This window comes from Opisthorchis viverrini (genome assembly GCF_000715545.1).
Source record: "Opisthorchis viverrini unplaced genomic scaffold opera_v5_195, whole genome shotgun sequence".
Lineage (NCBI taxonomy): Eukaryota > Metazoa > Platyhelminthes > Trematoda > Opisthorchiida > Opisthorchiidae > Opisthorchis > Opisthorchis viverrini.
This window is the reverse complement of record NW_008751848.1, coordinates 84,670-108,978: the sequence shown is the minus strand read 5'-3', so window position 1 is coordinate 108,978 and position 24,309 is coordinate 84,670. Positions and strand designations below refer to the sequence as shown.

General features: G+C 42.5%; 1 protein-coding gene across 1 annotated transcript in view; it reads left to right on the top strand.

Annotated features, from left to right (window-relative positions):
* Positions 1-9,997: 9,997 nt before the first annotated feature.
* Positions 9,998-24,309, top strand: part of T265_07897 (hypothetical protein) — a gene marked incomplete at both ends in the record, with an annotated part of 61,035 nt that continues 46,723 nt past the window's right edge. The window contains one exon of the mRNA XM_009173554.1: positions 9,998-10,028. Within this exon, the coding sequence (XP_009171818.1) occupies positions 9,998-10,028 (31 nt within the window). The remainder of the gene's footprint in view (positions 10,029-24,309) is intronic.

Here is a 24,309-nt window from a genome sequence, read left to right as displayed (position 1 = left end):
CCACCTAAAGTTTGGTACGGACTTATTTTGCGCCCTGCACTTTTCATTCTGTACCAGATTTGCTAAGAAACGAAAACCTACTGCAAACTTTGGGAATATTTAAATCCATGCGCAATAACTCGGCATTCGCTTGCGGTTCCCTATCAATATTAGTAGACTAAGGGTCCCGTGCAAGGAAGCATGCATTCGCCGAACTTGAGATAATAACTGAATAGTATTCGGCGGTTATCCAGTCAGTTTGATTAGGGGCCAATCACCCTCTTCTCTATCGGTACCCGTGTCAAAGTCAGTGGCTGGATCCTAAACACGGCAACATAACCGTGTTGTATCAGAATATAAACACTCTGCGCCCTGCAATAATGTGGGTAAAAGATCGTCCACCCATGGACATGGCCAGCGCCCATGCTTACACAATCGATTGCAGTAGCTCCAATAAAATCTATATAGGAAAAGCAGCAACAAACCTTCACACCCGACAAGAGCGAACATGAGAGCAGCTTAGAGAGACCGTCGACAAACGCGCATGAATATCGAGCATCACCAAATGAGCCAGTCTTGGAGAGTCATGCGTTATTTTAGAGACGCAAACCTATAAATTATTGAAGATCAAAGTATCCGCCGACGTTTGAATTCTGCGCAGCAGTGTGTCTGTATAACGGTGCTATTGCACTGCTTCAGAAATCCACTCGCATTCGTCAAAATGATAATCAAATTTATTCCGTTCCTAACTTTGTTTTTCGACTACTCGCATCAAACCACATGATAGGTACCGCCCAATCTTCTCGTTTTTGTCCACACGTACTCGAAGTCTACGTGTACATGCTTGCCGCCTGAACCAGTCGCACCACGCAGTTAGAAAACACTTGATTGACATTGAGCGATTGCAAGAATGTGACCAAACGATATGATCTACGTGGCACCTGCAACATGTGGAGAATCGGATTATTTAAATTTGTGACCATGTACTAATTGGCATAACTTATATTTGGCACAGTTGGTCCCCTAGAAAAGTGCATTTTAAAAGCGAGTCACTTTCTAGATTTGCTTCGGCCGGCCTGCAGGAAGTGCCACTGTGTTAATAGAATCACACAGAACAGTTTGGATCTTTATGCACGTAGTCGGATCTAAACAAAGTTCTGCTTATATTAATTTCCATCAAAGCGTAATTTTAATGGCTGCATTTTATTCGACATCTTACAGAATTGTCATGCTTTGTTGCGTGACTCTGTTGGTGGCAATTCAACACCACATTGAATTTTGGTTTGGTCTTTGATACCACAGATCATGGCGCTTCACGTGATTCAATTCAAAATACGTGATATAGTTCAGGAAGTTTTCGGATGTGAATAGTCAGTCAGCGAATAGCACTCATTATGACTACTCAGCTGACCAATAATAAAGAATCGCCTTGGCCTCCTGGTTGGGATAAGAGCTGCAGCGTTTTGATGGCTATACTGGATACTTAGTTTCACAAGCTTTAATCGTGTCCGAAAGTTCGAAGTGGGGCCGTTGGCGCATGGGATTTCATGCACCGACTAATCGCGCTACGATGCAGACATACTGTCCTCTGCAATCGGAGTGTGAAGTCAGTAGTTCGTTTCCTCATGTAACCGGCATGCCAATGTTTAGAAAAGCGGTGAGATAGTATTGATATTCTCCCTACACTCTCTGCCCCTGCAGCCCAGAAGTGCAAGCAGTTGAGTCATTAGTTTTATAAGGTTTTGCCCTGCGAGACAGATCTTTAATCCGAACGCTGGAGGTATGGATATAATTCAAATCCTCAACCTTTGGCTGGACAACGAGGAAATATCGTTCCCCCGAGCATTTTTCTGCCAAACGATATCCCTGAGCAAGCGATTTCTACCACACCACCAAATAGGTAGTTCTCGCTGTGATACTATACCTCGTTAGAATAGATTTGTCTCGTGTCTGCGAACCACACATACAAAATCCATGTATCTCAGAAATCCAACGGCGGAATTATCTAACACATATTCCCTCTGGTGTCCCAGAGGCGGTGACTTGTGGAATACAAGGCTTGAAAGTTGCAGCCAACGCAGTGCTGTATATGCTTTGGTGGAATGGCTCCGAGTAGACAGTCGTTTTTGCGCCGTCCGGTTATCCAGTTAAACCAAGTTCTATCCATCTAGACATAACAGCAGTGCCTGTTTCGATTTCCGCGTTTGGTTTGAGGAGCTGCAGCACTGATGCTGAGAAGGGCACATTCCATTGCTTTATATTGGCGCACTCGAGAAGGAATCATTGGCACTGTGATCCTTGCAGGCTATTTAAGTGTCTCATTTGCCTGCTTCAGCAACTTGGAACCACATTTGTACGTTCGCTTCGGAGTCGTTGATTGTCGCACAGACAACAGAGGGCGGCCGCATCACATCCAGTTCGTTCACATGGCAATCGGCCACAGTTAAAACGTGCCTTTCATTGTGGAGTACACAACTTGATATCAGTGACGCCAGGGCGCGAGCACACAAAATAATCCGTTTCCTTTCAGGCCCTATCATGCAAACAAGCGGCATGCAAACGCACCATATTCGCAGTACCACAATAGCTCAACAGTAGTGACGTGACTTAACTCAAAGCTCTTCAATATAAAATAATGCTTTTCTGATAGTTAACATGTGGATGAAAGGAGCTAGACTAGCTGCTTGCAGTTTTATCTGCAGGACTTTCTCGACACAATCAAATGACAACCTAATGCCGTCAAGATCGGCAGTTCTGAACGATACCTGGTAATCTGAACCGGCAGACAATAAGCACGCCGGATTACGCAAAGACATTAAATGTTAAACAGTAAAGAATCCAAGGAGAGAACCGGTGGATATCAAAGGCTCGCAAATAAACAGGCTTTTACTGCCGGAACTAGCCGTGCCGTATATCATCTGGTGCAATTCGCTGGCCAAAGGAAAGCAACGTTTAGTCCAACCGCAACTGAAAATTGGGCTAAGTTCTTCGAAGAACAGCCACACTGATTCCAGCGCTAAACAGTGGTTGTCCTCCTTGACGTAAAAGATATATTTGACTGCATGGAGAGCCAGGTATGAAGCAAGCAATTGTGGGGCAAATGTGTACCCAACAAATTCTTAAAAAGTTGTACGCCATCTCTTGTGGAGATACAGAGGCGCGCTCGCCTGAGTTTATCACACCATGTGGTGTCAGGCTACCCCTTTCGCTTTTCCTTCTCAAGTTCGTGATTCATACAATCACGGAAGACACACTATCAGTATCTAAGCCAGGAGGATATCCGTCAAATCAACCTTAGTGTACATTCCACTCCATTTATCTCACATTTTTCAAAACTTACCATCCTAATTCACAAAATTTCGATCTCGGTAACTCCGCAGATCAAAAGCGCAGCGAACGCGACTGCAAAATAGCTTGGCACGAAGACACTACCCGAAAGTTTTTAAGTATTAAATAGACATGAGTGAACCACGAGCCTACTTGACATATTGAGCTCATAAATTCACAGGCCTACTTCTCCATTGGCACATCAAATTCAAAAGCAAAGATCCCAATCACCGAATTTATGGCCCCAGTTATCATTATCAACGTATTGTATCAATACTGCAACCTCTCCTAGAAGAGGGAAATTCAAGATATTTCTTCCGAAATTTAGTGGTTTGTTGGTAACCTCACTCAAGTGAATTTCACAGTCCCAAGAGTCTTTTGCATTTTATTTATCTAAAGGCCACCTGCGAAGTACAGGCCATGTTTTCTGCTCAAAATCCAGCAATTATTCAATTTCATTCAGGCTGATGGAGTTATCTTGAAGTGAGGTGAACAACCAGCTTCGGATAAAAACAACCCTGTACATCCAAAGCAGCAGACATCATTGTGAATCCTAACGCCAACTGTTTCTTCTCTTAAAGGAAAAAATTGCTCGGCTGATTAAACACTCGAATAGTCGTCCAATCCGACTAAAACCAGTTAGGTCAATCTCTCGATCTATCCATCTATCTCACAATCATCATTATAATCTCATCAGAGAAAGCAACAGCAGTTTTGACACTAATGCTTCATGTCGTACAAACAGTGTGTATCCGCATACATTTGAAACCATATAGTTAAAAGAGAAGAAAAGCAATGAGTAAGAGATGGGATATGCTGCTAGCCTGTCGAAACCATCCCCAGATGCCCACACCTCAGAGAGATCAGTCGACCAAACCGAAAATTAACTGAACTCCGCACCACATTGACATCCATCCGCCGCATTTTTTACAGTCAAGCACTGAAGGAGTAACGCTGAGACCTTCCATAAAGACCGTTGCACTAACAACACCCAAGCACTTCTTGATCTCTTTCGTACCCCTATGCCACATTGTATTTTGACTACCTCGCATTTCGCACAGTTCACAGGAAGAAAGAATTTCAATCATTATCCCGGTAAATGATGTTTCGCCACGTGTAACATATGGCCCGCGCATTGCGGACGAGAGTGCTGGATGCTTTCCGCAACCCGAGCATCTGCTGCACAACATATCACCCGTATTCTAGTTGCCCCATTACGAATTCTTTGACTTCATCCTATATCAGGAATGCTCCTCAAGAACCGGTGGTTAACACTCTGAAAACGCCTCACGTGTGCCCTCAGAGACCATGTTTTGCAACCACACAACAATGAGGTACACGTGACCCTTGAGATTCATTGATATGTCTTCCTGGCGCGAAGAGTGATACAAAATAGCGAGCGTTCTCTTACTTCATCAGACATTTTCCTTAGGGCTAATTCAACTAGCAAATCACGCAAAGCTCCCTTCGGTGATTCTGCTTGAATTGTAAGGGCATTCTCATGACCGCTCTTTTTGAAGCCATTACTTTGTTCTTATACGTTCTAGGCGCATACCGAAAGATATAATGAAGGTGGTTAGCCCATCCAACAACGTGTGTCCTATGCCTTAGTCTGCAAAGATGAAGCCGATGTCGTCTGCGCGCATCAGACCGACAATGTTCTCACCAGCAAGACATCAAGACTTCATGGCATTCTCAACATTTCATTTATTGCGATGTCGAACAAAATGGAGGGAGTAGAGATCTTTGTCAAGCAACAGTTTTTGTAGATATACTTTGTGAAGTGCTCAACATACACTTTCGCACGCCAAGAAATATGTGAATATTTGGGCCGGGTAATGCTTATATTCTTTTTGGGCACGCTTGTTGAGCAAGTATCGTTAAAATCGCTGACAAACCGACTCAATCGAATGCACGTTTTAGGTCACGAGACACTAAAATTGTGGGTCGTTCGTACAAATGGTGTTGCTCTAGCACTTGATGGTGTGTGAAGATGTGGTCGATCCAGCCTCTACCTGGTCAAAATCTCACTCGACGCTCACGTTCAGAGATCTGAGTGTCGCCTAAGACATCAAAATAAACTGATGCAAGAGGTCTCATTACCACGAGGGTCAAACGTACACATCTGCGGTATCGAATTTCACAGATGTCACTTTAGAAAATAGACATTATCACCTACCTCTTTCAACTGAGTTGATCACTTTCTCCTAGATAAGCATAAATGGAATGAATAAGCACTGGCTGAGAAATTCAACGCTGTCACTGAACAGAGCAGGCGGAAGGCCGTTGTTGTCACGAACACGATGTTTAAGAGGGATACAAATTCGGACAGCACTTCGGCTAAGATGGGTTTTACTTTCACACTATATCTTTGTGTGGAAGGCCATCAGTCTAGTTAAGGGTAAAATGTGGCCAACTGAATTCTTGTGTGAAGTACGGTGCCCAGTTTTTCAAACGATCTGCTTTGCTGGATATCAGACAGCTATTCTGATTCCTGATAATTTAGCTAATAAGTGGCTTCCAAAAACCGGTCAAATGAAATTTCTCTGTCTATCTACCTACCCATCCAGCTATTCATCTACATATCTTTCAAAATTTGCAGGATAAAATCATTCATGAGCATCCTTCCTGTATCCATCTGATATTTTTTCGCCAATTTCTGTACAGGTACCGATAAAATATATGTGTACTACTTGCCTCGGTAAGCAGAGGAACTCTGCACCAGTTCGGCTAATCAGCGCGGCAGAAGAAGGGCACGAATATTCATCATGATTATCTCGCAATGTGCCAAACTGGTCTTTCTAATATATTAGGACTTCAGTCCAACCCACGTAAGCAACATAAAATACTACTTTATAGATGTATTTTGAGCAGAATACAAATGTGTATAATCTGTAAAATTCTGCAGACACTATTCCAAACAGGTATTTTGACAATTTTCAAGATCGGTAAATCTGTTCGCATTCCCACTACATCCACCATAAGTGAAAATTTCACATTCACCCGACTGTATGTTGAAGTAAAAACTTGGCTTGGCAACCCTGCAGGGCCCAACATCCATTGGGAGACTACATATAGCCGGAAAGAATGCAAAAACGAATGTAGAAAACTGGGAAAATTGCGGGTTGGTAGAATTGACAGAAGGCATCAACTGGGTCGCATAAGACGTGACCAGAGACATGATCATCTGAGTGTAGGAAGCGCCTGAACTATAACTATCATGGTAAAAAAGAACGCCAGAACTTTCTATAGACAATACTATGCTCATAAAGTTGCCGAAAACAGCCCACGAGCAGTCACGTCTTTCTTCGGGCTCATCAGGTGGAAAAATATCCCAAACTTATGTTCTAAGTCAACGTCAATTGATTAAGATCATCATAACCAAAATACTGAGCTGGGTTTTAACTGATTCACCCGTCGAAACAAATCGGTAGAAGTTCGGACGAGCAGAAGGACCAAGCAGAACGCACTCTATTAAGCGACCTCGTGATGGTCTGAGACTCTCTGCGAACGTCTGCTCATGGAAACTCTTACAAGGCTTGCGTTTGTAGACGCTCCTTGAAATGTGCCCTTCCAAAAAACAAGTTTACTAGTCACTCTAAGATATTAATCAATGGACCTCTTTCAGGAAGCCTTTAGTTTGCCAACCAGTTCGAAAAATAATTTGAAGGACCTGCGGTTTGAATTTAAAAGAACACTTGAACACACAAAGGACGGAACTGTATGACGGATATTTGTTAGTCATTTGCGCAATGGCCAAAACGACAAGAGTTAAAAAATGTGAGTTTAGGCAGCATCGGAGCAATCGGTGTATTGAAAGTAAGAGCACACCATGGCATACAAGGGAACAGGACACGCCTGGAAAAAATACGCGCTTTCACAGGATTTCCCGAAGCAATAATCAAATAGAATCGGATCACATAACATTTTACTTCGTTTGAAAATGTGAAGTTTGTTTAGATACAACGCACAATGTGGGTATACAAATATATATATATATATATATTACTTTCGTTTTTCACAGCTGCGGCTGCAGAAGCTAACACAGAAAGGAGTATAACGTTCATGATCTCCGGAGCTATAACAAACTTGTCTGGCTGAACGTCCAATTTATCCTTTGCTAAGCCTCCAAAGTATATGCAATACGCTCGCGAAACGGCATCGAAAGATGATGAAAATCGCGCCAACTATAAGATATACAAATGTGACCAGGCCGCCCACTACAAGGTCGTATTGTGCGCTTGAAGCAATAATTAATTCATAAAGCTGTCCAGGGCTCTATTTACTGTGAACCAGTCAAAAGGGACTTTGGTTCCAAACACAATTTGCGCGAAAACCTGGTGAGTAAATTCAACGCACAATAGAGGATAATACGTCTTTCATCTTTCTTTTAGGTCCAAATGAACACATGATTCGGCGGCGTTGACCAACATCCAAGTACTGAAACTGAAAAGCTGGCCCAAGGCGTATGACCGCTACAAGTACGTTGACCATGTGTCGGAATATCTGTAACCAGGGCGAGTTGACTGGTTGCTGGTCATGTGGCCGTTTATTTGTTCGTCGAGTTTGGCAAATCATTTGCAAACCTTTCCTCATCAGTTATAGAGACATCATTTCTAGGCCGTGGGCTGCGTACACTTACCGCCACAAGCAAGGATAGTTGGCAACCTGTAGTGCAGGGCTGATTATCATGAAGCCCGGCTAAGGAATATATCCAAGAGGCAACCGACAGAAGCTAAAGGGAACGATCTCAAAGACGCATCAAACTTAGAGTACTTAGAGCCTGAAAGCGCCGAAGAAAACAGCCGGCGAAAAATTCCTAGGAAGTCGCCGCACAAAACAAGCAACATAACATCTTCTACTACAAAGAGAAATAAGTAATGAATAAGTTAAGTAAGCCTGAACTCATAGTGATTCCAGCAGACACGAGGCGCTTAAGAGTGATCGTGGACAAACCGGACTGTATCAATAGGTCGTAGGCCATAGTTGAATACATAACTACGTACCGCCGCTCAGAACGTGAACGCAACAATCAACTGGCAAAAAATAATTAAGTATTTAACAATCATCTTGGATCTCCGCAAGATAAATGATTCGGCCACCCCGAGTTCTCACGGACTCCCGGAGGTCCACAAGGGTACAATACACCCCCGGAACATAGTAGTCCTCCCCTAAGAACAGCGGCGTACCATCCTTCGGAAGGGCTATGAAAAATGTTGGAATATAACATCGGTGGGCCCCAACACTCCATCAACAATTATGGCCACATTTTGTAGGGACTGAAGAATGTAAACATCGATCATGAATAAATAATTTCCTCATTTGGTGTGATATCACCATTCGCGCCTGTAGATCTGTGGCCAAATTACTAGACAACGGCGGCATGCCAACTGGACCGCTGGAAAAACAAGACATCTATCAGTAAATGGGTTTATGACTGTTCACATATTTTGAGTTCAACGGTGAATATTACGAACAGCTACGAGGAACAATAACTGGATCGCCGAATTTAGGACTGACTGCAAAAATCACAATAGAAATGTTGAGTTCAACGTGAATATTACGAACAGCTACGAGGAACAATAACTGGATCGCCGAATTTAGGACTGACTGCAAAAATCACAATAGAAATGTTGGGCGAAAGTCGGGTTGCCAGATAAAAAATCCCCTACGTAGACGACACTTTGGAAGTCATCCTAAGGGACAAAATTCACCGAGCCAGCTAAGTACAAAAACAACGTTTTCGACCATATCGATTTCACAGTATAATAAGTGAAGAACGGAAAAAATTGTGGACGTCGTTACCACTGGACTGCTGAACGGACATCTTCAGTATGAGGTCCACAAAAAGGCAATGTATATGAACAAAATTCTAATCTATCACAGCAACCATCCAAACCGTCACAACTAAGCTTCATTTGGACACTTTTTGAGAGGATTTTTAACACAGTGCGCCACCAGAGAGTTCACAAATAAAGAAGAATAACGTTCACGCAAACTGCTCCATAGGCCCAGGTTATCATACCTGTAGATCACTCGGGATGCCAATTACGAGTCACATTTCGATAAATCAAGGACACAACTGAACTGACGGTACAATAGTATGGTCACTTACAAACCTGTGAACTTGTTGCAGATGGAAAGATTTCGACGAGGCAGGCGTTCGCATACTGGCTCAAGTAAGAACGAAGAAAAAATGTGGAATTTAGGGAAGCATGGTACTCCACTGACGAAGGTGTCATCAAAGCGATTGAAAATGTTCCTATTTATCGAGCGTCAAGACCAAGAGAACCCCAAACGACAGAGCTCTGGGCTGCAAAACAACCAGACGACGAATTCACAGGCGAGCCTGAAAACCCTAATCCAAGCGCACACGTCAATTTGAATGAGGCAGGCACGTAGCCGATAAATTAAAATGCGAAATTAAATGGCGAACGCAATCATACTAGCCGTACATTCAAATGATCTACCTCGAGAAGACTGGACCGAAACGCAATGCAAACCGAGAAGAAGTCAAGCCAACTCCAGGAAGGAAGTTATTAAACCTAAACGGCGGTGGGATAATCAAATCAAAGGAACACAGTACACAACGCAGAAAAGTCCTAAATGGACCAATCCATTCGGGAGAAAATTTGTCGAAAAATATCCAAACACATTATCAGGGGCCAGATAGTATTCAAATGGTGTATAAATGCAGGCAGACAAAGAGAAAATACTGACAGGTGTGTCATTGCCGGTGCCCTTCCTGCCTATTTAGACTTATTTTTACAAACGAGCCCACATTTATTCTATGGCTGGACTGGTCGTTCTCCGTAAGTTTACTGAAGCACTCTAGGAAGTTTAGATAGTCGTGCCAGGCATTATACTCGTCGCTGACAACGTCTATCGAACAGTAACTTAGTCACCCACATCCATGCCAGTAATTAACATGGAGTGCTTGATATCCATAGCGCTGTTGGATGGAGAGCACGTATGGCTTTCCGTTTGAGCACAAGTTGCCTTCGTGAAATCTAGAGCTAGAATAGGTCCAGGGATAGTCCGGACGGGTGTAAAATGCAAAACGGTGTTCAGTTCCCCTCTTTCGGTTCGATGGTTTGTGTTTCCAAAACACATTTTCTCGGTTGCCAACCAGCTATATCCAAATCCGGTACAGTTTGCTGAGAAATGGAGGGCACTTACTCTGCCAGCAAGCATGATATAATGACCGCTTGGTAGCTCAGAACAACGTTGGTATTAGTAAGCTCGGTCTATGCTTGCCCTGAAATGCCTGTGGAATAAGGCAACGCAGGAATACGGTGCTGACGATTGTAGCCACCCACCCACCATCATTCCAGCCCTGCTTACAATCGCCTGTGACTCTGGTTTTGTGGTTGGTGAACTGATGATCGTTCCACTTCCAGGTATCTTGCTTCTCAATCTATCGAGGCTCTGATAGAGAGAGAGGCTTCCTACAGTGACGGTCAAAAAGTTGCGTTAGCTCACCAATTTTGCTGTCCACATAATTATGAAGGTCTTATGCATGGTGCTTCGCGCTCAGTATAGTTTCTTGTAGATGATTCTCACACCTGACCATGTATAACAGAAAGCATATGCTTTTCTTCATTTGGTAGTCTTCAAACGTATGTGTGCAAAATATTCCTGCCAATTTTGGAGATCATTGCGCCTGACTCAAAAAGTGGTGATGAGACTTCTTTGATTCGAACGTGTGTAGTGAATTACCGATCAGTTCGGTCAAGGTCAACGTTAGCTTGCAAGGTGGGTTGTGCTGCTTGCTTAATTTTTACGGTTTGCTTTCATGAGGGTTAGTTAGGGTAAAAGTAATTCATGGTAAAACCTTGGAATTCCGTGCATGTGTGTGGCATCTGCACTATGTGAACCACTTTAGCTGAATCTAATGTTTATCGGCGAAGCTTCCGCTCAAACGTGGACTAGCTCAACCGAAAACCACTAAACATCAAGGTCATTCAACAATTCGCGGTATTCCGAGTCCAAGTTTACTGGGACTGTTTGAAAGTGGTCACTTAGATAAAACCACCCTTTCACCAATAATGATTATACATGCCTGCACACACTACACAGCGAATTTCGGTTGACCGCTATTTTAAGATTCACAAAATACCTAAAATATCTGAGATGGCTTATTTACGGGGCAATTAGAGGCGTGTTTTGACGCTGCGCTGTCGATGGATTCAAATCAAGTCGGTCAATAAATAGACAGGCTGCCAAACTGATATCTGGGAGGTGAATACGACTGATCTGTAAAGGGAAGTTTGATGAAAGATAAATGGAAGAGTTCAACTCAGCAGGGCGTTCCGAAGTTTAGTATCAGCATGATGAACTGATATGGGTACTGGATTCCCATCTCATAAGCACTGGTCAGTCGGTTGCGGTCATTCAGTACATGATACGATTCAAGACGAAACAAGACCGCTTCAAGCATGCTAGCCAAATTCCTGTGTAGCGGAATAGTTTCTGGAAAATACGCTATTTCGAAGTAAATCAATCGTCAGACTCGCATAATGTTTGCATTCAATGAGACGAATTTAAGTGTACAGAAATCAATTGGATATTCTATACCGAGGCCACCTGATGTTTTATTATGCACGATACTAGTGACTTTTCAACGTATTTACTTGACGGAAAGTATTCACAATATTGCTGGAACCACTTCAAACCTCAAAATGCGCTTCATTTTTGTTCTGATATATACGATAGCCGTAATTCACGAGTTCCCATCAGCGTTATGCTCTACCATAACGCAGTTGTACACGATTGGCCAAAGAATTAGGTTTGATGAAGTCCACTTGATTTTGTGGAATATGCTGATTAGAATATGTGTTCAAATCGAAACTGGGCGATTGCAGTATTGGTGAACGCCGCACGCACCATTCTGTGAGAGCGTTCCTTCCTCAATCTCATAATTTCTCTTTTCCTTATCCTCCCCATCTTTTCAGAAAGCCAAGAGAAAAGAAGTCAAATATTTTTTTGCTACGTTCTTCTCCTCTGTAAAGAATATTCATCCTTTTTTCAATTATGTCAATTTAGTTCCCATGACCATCCAAGGCACTGGAACGTTCACGTTAAAAAATCAACCCACATGGATGGATCTCATGATGACAACCATGGATTAAGTAATAAGAATCTGTGACGGCAATATTCCGCTCCACATAAAAAACAATCTCACGAGAAGGATGGATATCGGAAAATGCATCTGGTGGTCTGTGAGTTCGAATAAGTCTTTCAAGGAGATCAGTTTGCTGGCTTAGTTTTGAGGTGAGTTCTCAAAATAGAAGTGTACTTGGCTGCTTTCATGAACCAGTTGAACAGACTTTCATTATTTTTTTCACCGAACTCATGGTTTCATCCAAGAAATTCAGTGAAGTTGGCAGTTGTCTGTAATTCGCAATTATTTCCAAGCTATCTCGCAACAAGCGTGCATGAATAGACCAGATACTGCAGGAAGACAAGACGTCTAGTTATTAGTTAAATTCTCACCGAATTTTTAATGAAACGAAAAATGGTACAAGACATATGAGAAAAAATCGGAATAAGCCATGTGGTTTCATTGAAATTTGAAGTAACTTTCAAACCAACGCCAATTCAGATCACTTTATCTGGTTCATTATTCGCATATTCTGAACTTGACACGTTTTTCTTAGTCGCCAAACAAGTCGCGAACGTGTCGTGCATAATTTGTGAAAATTCACCGAGTATAAAATGCAAGCTGCTCAAGTGTTTGTTGTAGTTCTCCACAGGAAATGCATCGCACAATCCTTATTCTCTCTTTCTTTGCAGTAGTCGTTCACAGCTGGAAATGTAAGCTACAGTTAGAATATGTTCTAATTTTGTTCTTTCTGGCGCCTGAGATTACATGAATCTCTATTTGAATCCCAGAGGTGATAACGCATTCGTGTGATGTTTCACTGAGAATTGATTGCAAACTATCCTGGTGTGAAAGCGCAATATGCTTTCATGTACATTCTTGAATCCATCGAAGTTTTGAACTCATTTTATTGCATTTCCAAGCGACTGTTGAATGTCATCTGAGAGTTAATTTTGTTCTATTGAGTCGTAAGCTTTTGTATGGACTTACTTGGTTTTCCGAGTGTTTGTATAGATGGGATCAAAATGACCGTTCATTCATGAGCGCCTGTTTATAGGATTCGGATATTCATCGGCCGTTTCTGAATGGTTACTACTCAGTTCCCAATGAAACAATCATTGCTGTACTGCATACCATCTGCATCTCTCTACTGAATTTTTGAATGCCTCGCAAGGCGATGATATGTGGTCGTCATCCTTCTAGCTATACAGGATACTGAATGCCAATGACTAGTCTTATGTGTGCGTTCTTGATAGGGTTCATGAGTGATGCGTAACGTCAATGAGACATTCTCCTAGTCTGCGGGTTTCCAATGCTCCCCTCTATCTAAATTAGTCTCAAATAACGCGCATTTCGTAGACGTGCGGTTAAACATGCAATTTTGTGATTAACCGAAGAATCGACACACAATACACAAGCGAATAAAAATGCGATATTTCGGCACGTGTCAACTCATATTCGAAATTCCATCGTCCTTGATTTCCTGCAAGGAAAATTGTACCCTTCGATGTTTTCATTTTTATGGTTCACAAACAATGAAAGAGCTTGAACACGGAAGTAGAGTTAAAGTAAATCTGTTTGGTCATTCATTGCAGTGTTCACACTCTCCATGCTATTCATTGATGCTCTTTTTCCTCTGTTCATGAAATACCTGTGTGCATCAGTATTGACTGCGTTAAGTAATATCATGGGAACACTAGAGAGTCACTGAAGTTACCGCCCCGGCATATGTACACACTCCTTGTGTTTCACCATTACACTTACAAATGTTTTACTAATCTTAATGTTGTTAACCTAATTTTTTTCTTCAGGGTATTGCAGTCTCCAAGTGGCTGTCGGTAACTGCACACATAAATGGCCACATTACTACTTCAGCAAAGAAAAGGGAGTCTGCATTTTGTTTGATTACAGCGGATGTGGGGGGAACCAGAACAGATTTAGACACATAGAAGACTGCCAGGCAGAATGTACAGGTTGATGTCTGTTAAATAGGCCTCGTCAGTCGCACTTCCATTACCCATCGAATAAAATCCTTTGACTGGTATTTGTTCAAAATTATTGGGTGAGATTCTGGAAATAACCCGAAAGCCTCCGTGCATTTGGACCGTAAACATTACCTTCAAGTGTGCAGGATATCACTGCCAGTAAATTTGCATCCATGTCAGTCCACACAATGCAGTTGTGGAATACGAGGGCATAATTCCAGAGTGTGGTGGCAAACAGATGAATGAAGAAGTGAACCAAGCATTCTAAAATGGAGTTTAATGTTTATTATTATGAAAACAATGAACTGCAGCATCATGTTCGTATGCCACATGTTGCAAGGTAGCTAGCAACGTAGACTGGGATTGATGTACGCCAAAAGTTGCACCAAAACGAACTGCGTCAGGGTTTTCCGCTACGTAGAATTCTCTTGTTAAGCTTATGTGGGCAGTAACTATCGGTGATCGAAACTGTCAGGTAAGGCGATCATGAACAAATTATTCAATGATGTAGAGGCCGGTCTACATTGGTTTTTTTGGATGGATGTGCCGCACGAACCGTTACCGTCGAGTGAACCGAATTCTGCAAACCAGGTTCTGTTTACGCGTCATTTCTTAAACTCCGTCAATGTAGAGACCTGAATTTGCGCCAGATGTCTACGCAGAGTGTTGGTAATTTGAAAATAATACTAAAAAATCTAGCTAGGTTGTGAAGTGAAACTGGCAGTTCAACTCTTTAATCTGGGAGAGCTATAAAGGAAAAAGTCCGTCGGAAATGATGCTGAAGAGTCTTCAGCAACCTAGTGAGAAGTTTTCTTCATGTGAAAGATGTTGAATACGTTGTCACATGATCATCGTGCCTCGATTGAAGCAAGTTTTGGAACGAAACCTTCCTTACCCGAATCCAACATAGGGGGACGATATATCATACCTGAGTGGGAGCAAACTAGGCTACTGAACATTCGTCTTTGGCCCATCTGTGAAGAGAACGAGAGAGAACGAGGCAAGAGAACGAGGCTTAGAAACTCCTTTGGTTCCATTGAGATGCGCACGACTGATGATCTAAAACAGCAGGAAAAAAATTGAGTGTGGTTTTCGGCTTTTAAGGATAGGCTGGTCTCACGGAACAGACTGAATTGCCATCGGAACTTCTCAGGTTTGTACACTCTACCAACATTCAGTGAATATGCGTGGATGGTGAATGCTCGCAAGCATTCATCTCATGGTGTTTTCCAGTAATCCATGATTACTCTCAAGCCCTGGGTGGTGAGTTAGATTCAGGGAAATATTTGGATCATGTATCCCATTTGGGTGTGTGAATTTCGCTCACAACTCACCTGTCAAGTTTCCAGTTTTACTCACCCCTCAACAATTAGAAAACGGGGTCTTTCTGGATGCATTCAAAATGCTTTATTCACCGATACGTTTGGACCTAGCTTTGGAGGAACTCCGACCATGAAAGGCCCGATCAACTATAACCGATTTCTCGAGACTAGCTCCCCTAAAATCTTGGTGGTCGACTTAGCGCAATGAGGTTGCCAGTGCTTATTAACCATGGACAGGTCAGGGGATTGAATGTCTTAAATATTAGCGGATTATTCTGGTGGTTACCTATTATAAGCAAAGATTGCAAGTTGCACCGATGATGGTGGTTGCTCATCTCCGTTTTCCTAATTCATCATAAATAAGGCACCCCTATTCCGAGAAATGTTACCCAACTACAACTGGTACCAACCAGTCTAACTGTGGCACTAAGGCACATGATATTTCGAGTCTTCCGTTCCTTGTTGACCATTCTCGTGTTACACATGCCAGAGCTTCGCTTACTCATTGCTTTTATGTCCTCTTCTTATTTTAGTCGGAATTTCCACTGCTTACGACCCATGTGAGCCACCGAATGGCTGAGTAGGTCTCATCGCAAAACGGACACATGTACACACAATGCTTGACCACACGGGCATTCCAATGCATAAGCGAAGGTGCCGCATACGTAAAAACATAACACACATTAGATAAAATTGACCTAGCAGCATGTAGCACTGCCTATGGTGCGGTCCACCATACATACTAGTTGAGGGTACACCCATCCGTCTTCAAGACCAAAGTAGGGGTTTCTGCAGCAAATGTCCGTACACCAATTGCGAGATGTGGTCCAGTTTTGGAACAATTAGACCCGTTTAAGTCAATGTCCCGGTTTCTGCTCATCGAAGCAGTGAGGTTTCAGTTCTCCATAATTCATAAAGGGGGCTCCGATAGAAAACGGATTCCGCTGCATTAAATATTTTTCCTTATACATTCCTTATATATTTTTCCTCATACAATATAGTTCCTCAGTGCCACGGAACGCATCTTTGGCTCTTCGGAAGACGAACTCGTGTTACACGAACGGACAATATAACATGTCTCATCAACGTCCTGCCTCAAATTCGGTAGCATTTTCAGGTTGCTTATACGATGCGGAGTTCGAAGAAGAACCTGGGAACATTCTCTGTGTGACGGATAAATTCCTTCTTATTTCATATCCAGCTTCATTTAAATCACACGACAATTTGGGACACACCACTAAGATTCGATCTGACTGTTAGCCAGCATGTCTGCCACTGAAAGAACAGTTAATCGTCGGTCTATTCAGAGAAGCTGAACTATTCAAACATCAACCTGAGATTTACATTGGCGCTAAAGAAGGAGAATGTGATCAGCCGCCGAACAGTCTATCGTCCTTGCTCTGGTTCTCAAGTCGGGCGTTGAGGATTCCACGGCCACCTATAATCTGTAGCATAAGGGCTGTCCATCCAAATTGTAATTACATATTTATTACATGAGATATTCTGTCCAAAGAGTGGACTGGCATGCCAAAGTTGAGTTCAGTCACCAATCGGGCGTCCTCAAGCGGTAATTTCTCTGAGACTCTGTTCGTATCTTTTGCTTACACTCAGTCTCAAGGAAGCAGTTGGAGAATGGTAGCCAGGCAACCTCATTTCCTGTATACTTTTGCCGGTTTCAGTTTATCCAGAGTGATATTTGTGTGGGTGCACATTCCTGAGGCAGCCGATAATGTGTGAGGACTTTAGTTTCTAATTAGTGAAGAAAAAGTATTTGTCGTCTTTGAGACACTTTTAAATCTTTTTCTTAGCTCAACTTGCTGCCCTACATAATAGCACTCTATGGCTCAAGCATATAGAGCATTCATAGATGAGTACATCGGACGAAAGACTTTGATGTATACCTTGTGGTTTAATAATTTATATGCAGCAATTCGAATTTTTTTAGTATAATTGTGGATCTGACTTCTGACTTACAACGTTGTCACAAAGTTTTCGTTTTGAATGTATCCTGTGTTTTTGGTAATGCTGGTTTTGTTGAGGCTGGAGAAGACTGTTAACGAGACATTTTACCCCAGAATTCAAGCCTCGGCTATAAAACGCATATTTTAGACGAATATCCGTTCTAGGCATAATGAATCACTCAATAATATGCTGGCCACACGGCCACCACTAACTGCTGCGTTTGTCTCACATTCTGTCGAATGTACAAACCCTCGATAGAGGTCACACCAGGAAACCGAAACGTCGGGTTTTATCATGTTATTCCACTATGCTGTTCTGATTCTAAATGTTTCGGTCGAAACTCTGGATAGCCTGCCAAAAGTATCTGAGATACTCATTCCCTCAACAACCAGAGGAACAATCTGGATATGAACGCCATCAACATATTCAGGCTTCGCGAACTAAAGATATGTCTTTTGATGCAACGAGTAGCTCTTTTGGGTGAACACAATTCTAGCATTTGAGATCGGTTATTTTAAGGATGGTGGGATCGTGGTTGACCAGCTTTCATTTAATATGTCCATTTCCTTCGATGATTAAAACTGGTGCGTTTACTTTGTCTGTCACACTACAGTCAGACTTAAAGAAACTTCGTAAATAAGTGTGGAATTTCACTCTTCTCATTCTGAGTCATATCCAAAAAGGGTACTTCTTGCAGCGCGAAGTGCGACCACTAGATGACCACTTTTATTATGTCTAGTATTGCGTCTACCGCTTCATGCTCCATTCTACAAAGGGAAACAATGTCCCCCGCATATGCGAGATAAACAATGTCCTCGCTGACAGAGATCTGGACACTGGGGTTTCAGACAACTTAGAGTGTATACCACATTATCTCATTATTAGCAAAAACGGATATCGTTAGAACCCTTTTCATGCATTAGTACTTGCGTAGACGCCTTTGAAATGCATATCATAAACTCTCACGTACACCCAAGAATGTGTAAACAGATAGGGCATGATATTCACGAAATTATAGGTCATGTCGTCTTCCACAAGCCTGTTCAAAAGAAGAAACCTGCGAGCAGAATCGTACGTAAAAGAACACCAAGGTTATGGGACACGCACAGACGTACCGTTGCTCTAACACTTGGTGAGGTGTGAAGATATTGTCCATACAAAGCTTTTCTAGTCGGAACCTCTTTTACAGTTCTCGGGTCCGCATTCTTGCGCCTTTCAAGACGACCTAAAGTAAACGATGCACGGTCTCTTCCTCCCATGGTCAAGCTAATTTCCCTGTAGTTGCCGCCACACGCTTGAAATGCACACAACCATCAACCCTTCTCAGGAGACAGAAACCGTCTCTTTCTTCCAGATATGATGAACAACCCAAACCAACGCCTGCTGATTATCTTTAAAAGAAGCGGGTAGGATTTCTTCAGGAACCCTACGGAGCCACCGCGAGACAAACTGCACTGTCCAGCACTGCGTTGTTGGCCGGCAATCCGGCCGGGTAACTACTGGGGCCATTTATAGTGTTGTTGAAATACTTCAACCCAACAATTCATGTGTTCTTTCGTTGGAGTTAGACGAAGCGTTGTTATCGAAGAATGCTTCGCTCGATAGACGTCTCTAGCGATCTGAAGTGTGAGTAATTTGAAAGAGTAAACACATTTCCAGAGTTTCTACCATTCTCCATCTCTTCAGCTTCTTAGGTCCACCAAATCCCTCTTTCCGTGCACAGCCTATCGAAAATTGAACAGAAATACTCAGAACACTTGAGATTATTATGGGCCTTAGAGCTCAAATAATGCCAAAATCTTTGTGCAGAATGACAATAGGAATGCAAATGTACACTAAGAACTTTCAATCCCACAAATGAACCAAGCGTTTTCCCGGTAAGCTTTCCAGAGCATTTGAGCTCATGGCCCAGAAAATATCAAGATTTAATAAATCAAACTTTTTCATGCTGTTTACATGAATTCTGTCACAGCCTATAAGTTGAAGCATTTGAGGGAGGCAACCGAAATGAATCCAGCTTTCACGATGTGACTCACAGATTTGTATCAATCACAGGCGAGAATTAACAGTAAAACTCGGAGTTTTGTTCAGAGACAAACATTCATTTGGGATGAATATCAGACAAATCGTCACAGCTTATCGATTGCGTTTACCAAGTGTATCCAAAATGAATTAACGCACCCTGAACATGCGTTGCATGATGGGTCATATGGAGCGTCAACGGGGCCCTCGAACTTTATCTCCAGTTCAGAATGAACAGTCGTAACAAGGAGTGTGTCACAAGGTGGACGATCTTTCGAGTCGCTGACATAAGACAAAGGAAAAAATCAATTTTGCTGTGGAAACTTTCGAGCCACCTATGATACGATCTGATTTAGTCGAAATTCCCCCCTCCGTAGTAACTAAATCTTGTAAAGTTTTTTTTTTGAATCTAAGCATATGACCAGTAGTACAGTCATATCAGTGATAACTCGCTTGAAGTTTTAGTCTGCACAATTAGTTATTTCCTATGTTTCTTGTTTACGGTTAGAAAGCAACAAACAGTAGGCACAGAAGATAAAAGTCTTAAGAAGAATGGTGTATTTAGGGGCACACAAGCGGCTACCCGATGGTAGAGTCGGTGGGGAGTGCGGCCAAAGCGATTATCACAAAAGCCCAAAATCCAACAGATAATCAGCACCTCGTCGCTGCAACGGTAGATCACTATCAATGGTACACAGTCAGACACAACGACCATACTGTCGGTGGATGAGTGCGATCCCGGTTCGTAAGCCCACAAAGTTTCCAACACAAATGACATTGCGAAGAGGTTTAGCGGCCGTGAAATGTGTCATCAATACATCTACTTTCACACAGTAAAAGCCCTGCCAGAATTACACGCAACTTGACGAATGAGTTACAGGTATAATACTTACAAACATGCGTTTCGGATAGTGGGACTGATTCAGAAGAGAAGCAGAATTCATTCGTAAAGTTTATGAAAGCTGCTGAGCTGACGAAAGCAAGCGGACCACAAACAAGGGTGTGATATGTTGATAAATTCACGCGAATTCCAAAAACCATTAGGTTTAGAACTGAGACTTGTTTAGGTGTCACATATGAGCTGCCGCTTTTGGTTGGCAAATTTACTGTGGCGCGACCTTTCATCGAAAACTTCATTTTGAGCGGAAATGCCTCACCTGCTTTTGAAACATACAAATGCATAAGTTTGACAGGAATTCGGTAGGAAATTGGGAGTTCATGAAAAACCTTCAGATGGATGTAACAGATTGATTGTTTGACGAGAGCAACAAGCTGACCTATCTTCTCCATTATTGTTGTGGGTGGATGGACTATCAAAGACCACATGCTCCTTTCTGATAATGCAGGACACCAATGAGCCATGGTGGCCTCCTCAGGATGCAGTTCGGCAGGTCACACGACATAGCAGTCTTTCATAAACGAAATTCTGGTTGGTGGGTCCATTAACCATGAAGACGTCGAAGCCTTATGAAGGCTGACCATGACAATTGTTAACAGTGGCCTTGACGCTCAATAGATGCATTATACTGCGGACGGGAATTACTTAACAAATTTCAAGTATTACGTCTACCATGGCATCCGCAATAAAGTCAGGTCCGAGCGGCAGATGACATACTGCGTCTGGGTTTAGAGTCGGAATTTGGATATCTTGTATCATTTCTTGCCTCCAGTTGCCACGGAAATTTTGTCAAACTTAGAAGGTACAATAACCAAGTAAACAAAGTAGTCATAAAGAACTTACATTCATGAAAAGCCCGAATCAGATATTGACTATGAAAACGAGTGACGCTTGCTCTCACTGTTCACAGACTCAACCTTTTAGGCAGTGAAACTCTCGCTACTCTCTCTCTCAGGCTAAAAAGCGGAATAGACTGGAATGCCTCAATTTGTGCATCAGCTGCCTAAAATATAACCATTAAGACTTTGAGTATCGCACCCCGACATGTGGTGATTTCTCAGACTGTAACCAAATACACCATCGTCTGCTTCTTAACATACAGTGAATGGGAAAGAAGGCTATGAATGGTAACAACACCAACTCAACGGGAGTTGGGGATTCCCGCAGCTACCTCGGATTCCACACGGTCTGACTGATTGGAACAACGGACAACGCCAAACGGTTCTGATATTAACCTACCAACCAAGAAAAGGGTATGGAAGTCGGTCGCTACTTACTCCAACAGAAGGATTGCGCATCATCCCGCATCATGCGGTTTTCATCCATCGAAATTCTGGGAAGTCCCGTATAGTTTTTGACTACGTTGCGAAAGGTCAGGGTGTTTCCCTCAATGCCTGCTGATATTGGATGTGCTGATTCCAAGTACCTAGTTATTACTGCACGGACAGCCTGATTTGTCAGGTGATGTAGCTAATGTAGGCGACAGATATTGGCGGTGGGAGACCGGGGGAATTACTTTCTGAAAACGTTTGGTGTCGATGGTTGGAGGGAAACATTCCACTTTTGCACCTGCGGCACAATTGGAAGCAAACCTTCCAGACTTTCGAGTGCAAGGCTTTCTATTATTCATCAGCGGAAATCTGGGTGGCGGTCATTAGGAGAAAGGCAACCAAGTCAATGCCGAACGCGGAGGAGGTGGCCATATTCGGGGGGTTCTAGTAGAGACCGCCTCGGGTAGGGCTGGCTATGATATCCGTTGCAACTACCTGGTGGAGAGAATACAAAATAACCTGCTGCTCACCCAATCTGGGTGCATGCTCCGGATTGAGGGAGGTGTTTTCAGTATTCCCGTTGATCCCGTACTTGCATGCGGTGGATTAGCCTGGTAGATCAAGGAAAGCCATGTTAGCTTTGGAGAAGCGGTGTTGATTCTTTTCTTCCAGTCTCATTGTGTACAACGTGATTCCTCGTTTCCTGCTTCGGTTTTGTGCCTATACTGCCTTTCTTGTTTTTGGTTCACACACAAAATGCTCCCTGACCTTGCCATCGCACGCGTTTTTTTAATTCAACATGTGCGTTTCGCTTTCTTGTGGCTCTCTCGAGTTGTTGTTGACTTTAGGATCCCCTTTAGGACTCAGCAGTTCCTAAACCGGTGTATATGAGCTGTCCTGGGATTTGAGGTTTGTACGATTTTATTATTTCATTATTGTATTCATATTTCTGCATTTATTGATGAAGCTCCATTTGAACGACTCAATTTCTGGGGTTCTTGCGTGCAACACAATGTGGCTCATTTGATTTCTAGAAACATTTCATAACGACAGGCACATAATGTAGACATATATGATGGTCAAACAATGTGAAACAGTCCGCTAAATGTATCTATTTTTTGAGCAAGCCTTCAATAATTTCTACCTACCTGGTTCGAGCAGCTCGCCTGTTCACCATTCGGGGAAACATGTGTGGTTCTTGATATCACTTCGAGCAGTGTTATGATGGTAACTTAGAATTAGCGCGTGTTCACCTGAGAAACATAGGCAGATCAATCTCGATTTCTGGAAAATATCCTACTCCCAGTGAGAACAATACACTATGGCAGAGTGACGCCTAGTCGATACCTCTGAATCCAATTGCACACATATCAGGAGGACAAATAAAATCAATCGACAGGAAGAGAGCGAGTGGGAGTTGGGTTGAGACAAACTAAAATGGTGTATCAAAGTACCATGGTGTTCGTCAGATCACATCCGAGGATTCAGATACACAAAAAGGTAGCTTGTGACTATTTAGTAACGTGGGTGCCCGAGTTTTCAAAAGACGTCCCTGATCGTTACCTCTTAATTTGACGAATCCATGAAAGAAACTTTCTCTGTGTGGGGGATGCTGATTTTCGAGGATATTGATGAAAATCGTTATCATTTTAAATTTGAATCAATGGTTATTGAAAGACAAACTTTGCTACAAAATGAGTAGTGTCGGAGCTTACCCATCCGTTTGAGTAGAGAAATGTAAAGGCGAACATTATGCTGTTTGCTACATAAAGTACTCTGAAGATTCGGCCATTTCGTTCGTTAAAATTTTATGAACATTTTATGACGTTATAATATGGAAGTCATTCGCGTTAGACGGATGAGTTTTATAATTTTCATAATACAACCTAAAAGCGTCTTCTCCCATCTTTTTCTGCACGTAGTTTTCCCTCCCTACTCGCAGACCGTTTGCGATGCACTTTATCCACCTCGCTTTTGTCCAGCACCATGTGGCAACCTGAATTTAGCCTGCATTGTCACATTTAGACCCAAATATTTCATTCGATGTGTGAATTATTCATCACTCCTGTTAACAAAATCTAAATTGCATGCTACTCATAAGTAGCACGATGACATGGATAGGCACTGAACGATGTGATTGTTGGTTCAAACTATTCTCTCTGAATGCAAAATAGGATGACTATTCCCGAGGATTTTTTTACATAATGACAGGGGTCTTTGAGGATCTGCAAATTGGGAATACCTCAGAGTCTGTTATCAGTTTACTCTAGAGCCACGAGTTTCTGGGAAATATGTCGCGAGTGATGCTCGTCTTTCAACTCACAAGTTTTGACTCAGAAAACTGTGGCAGACTTCATCATTCCGTTAGAGATCATAGCGAGTGACGCGTCCTAATGTATATATATATATATATATATATTTTCGAGGACGTCTCACTCGT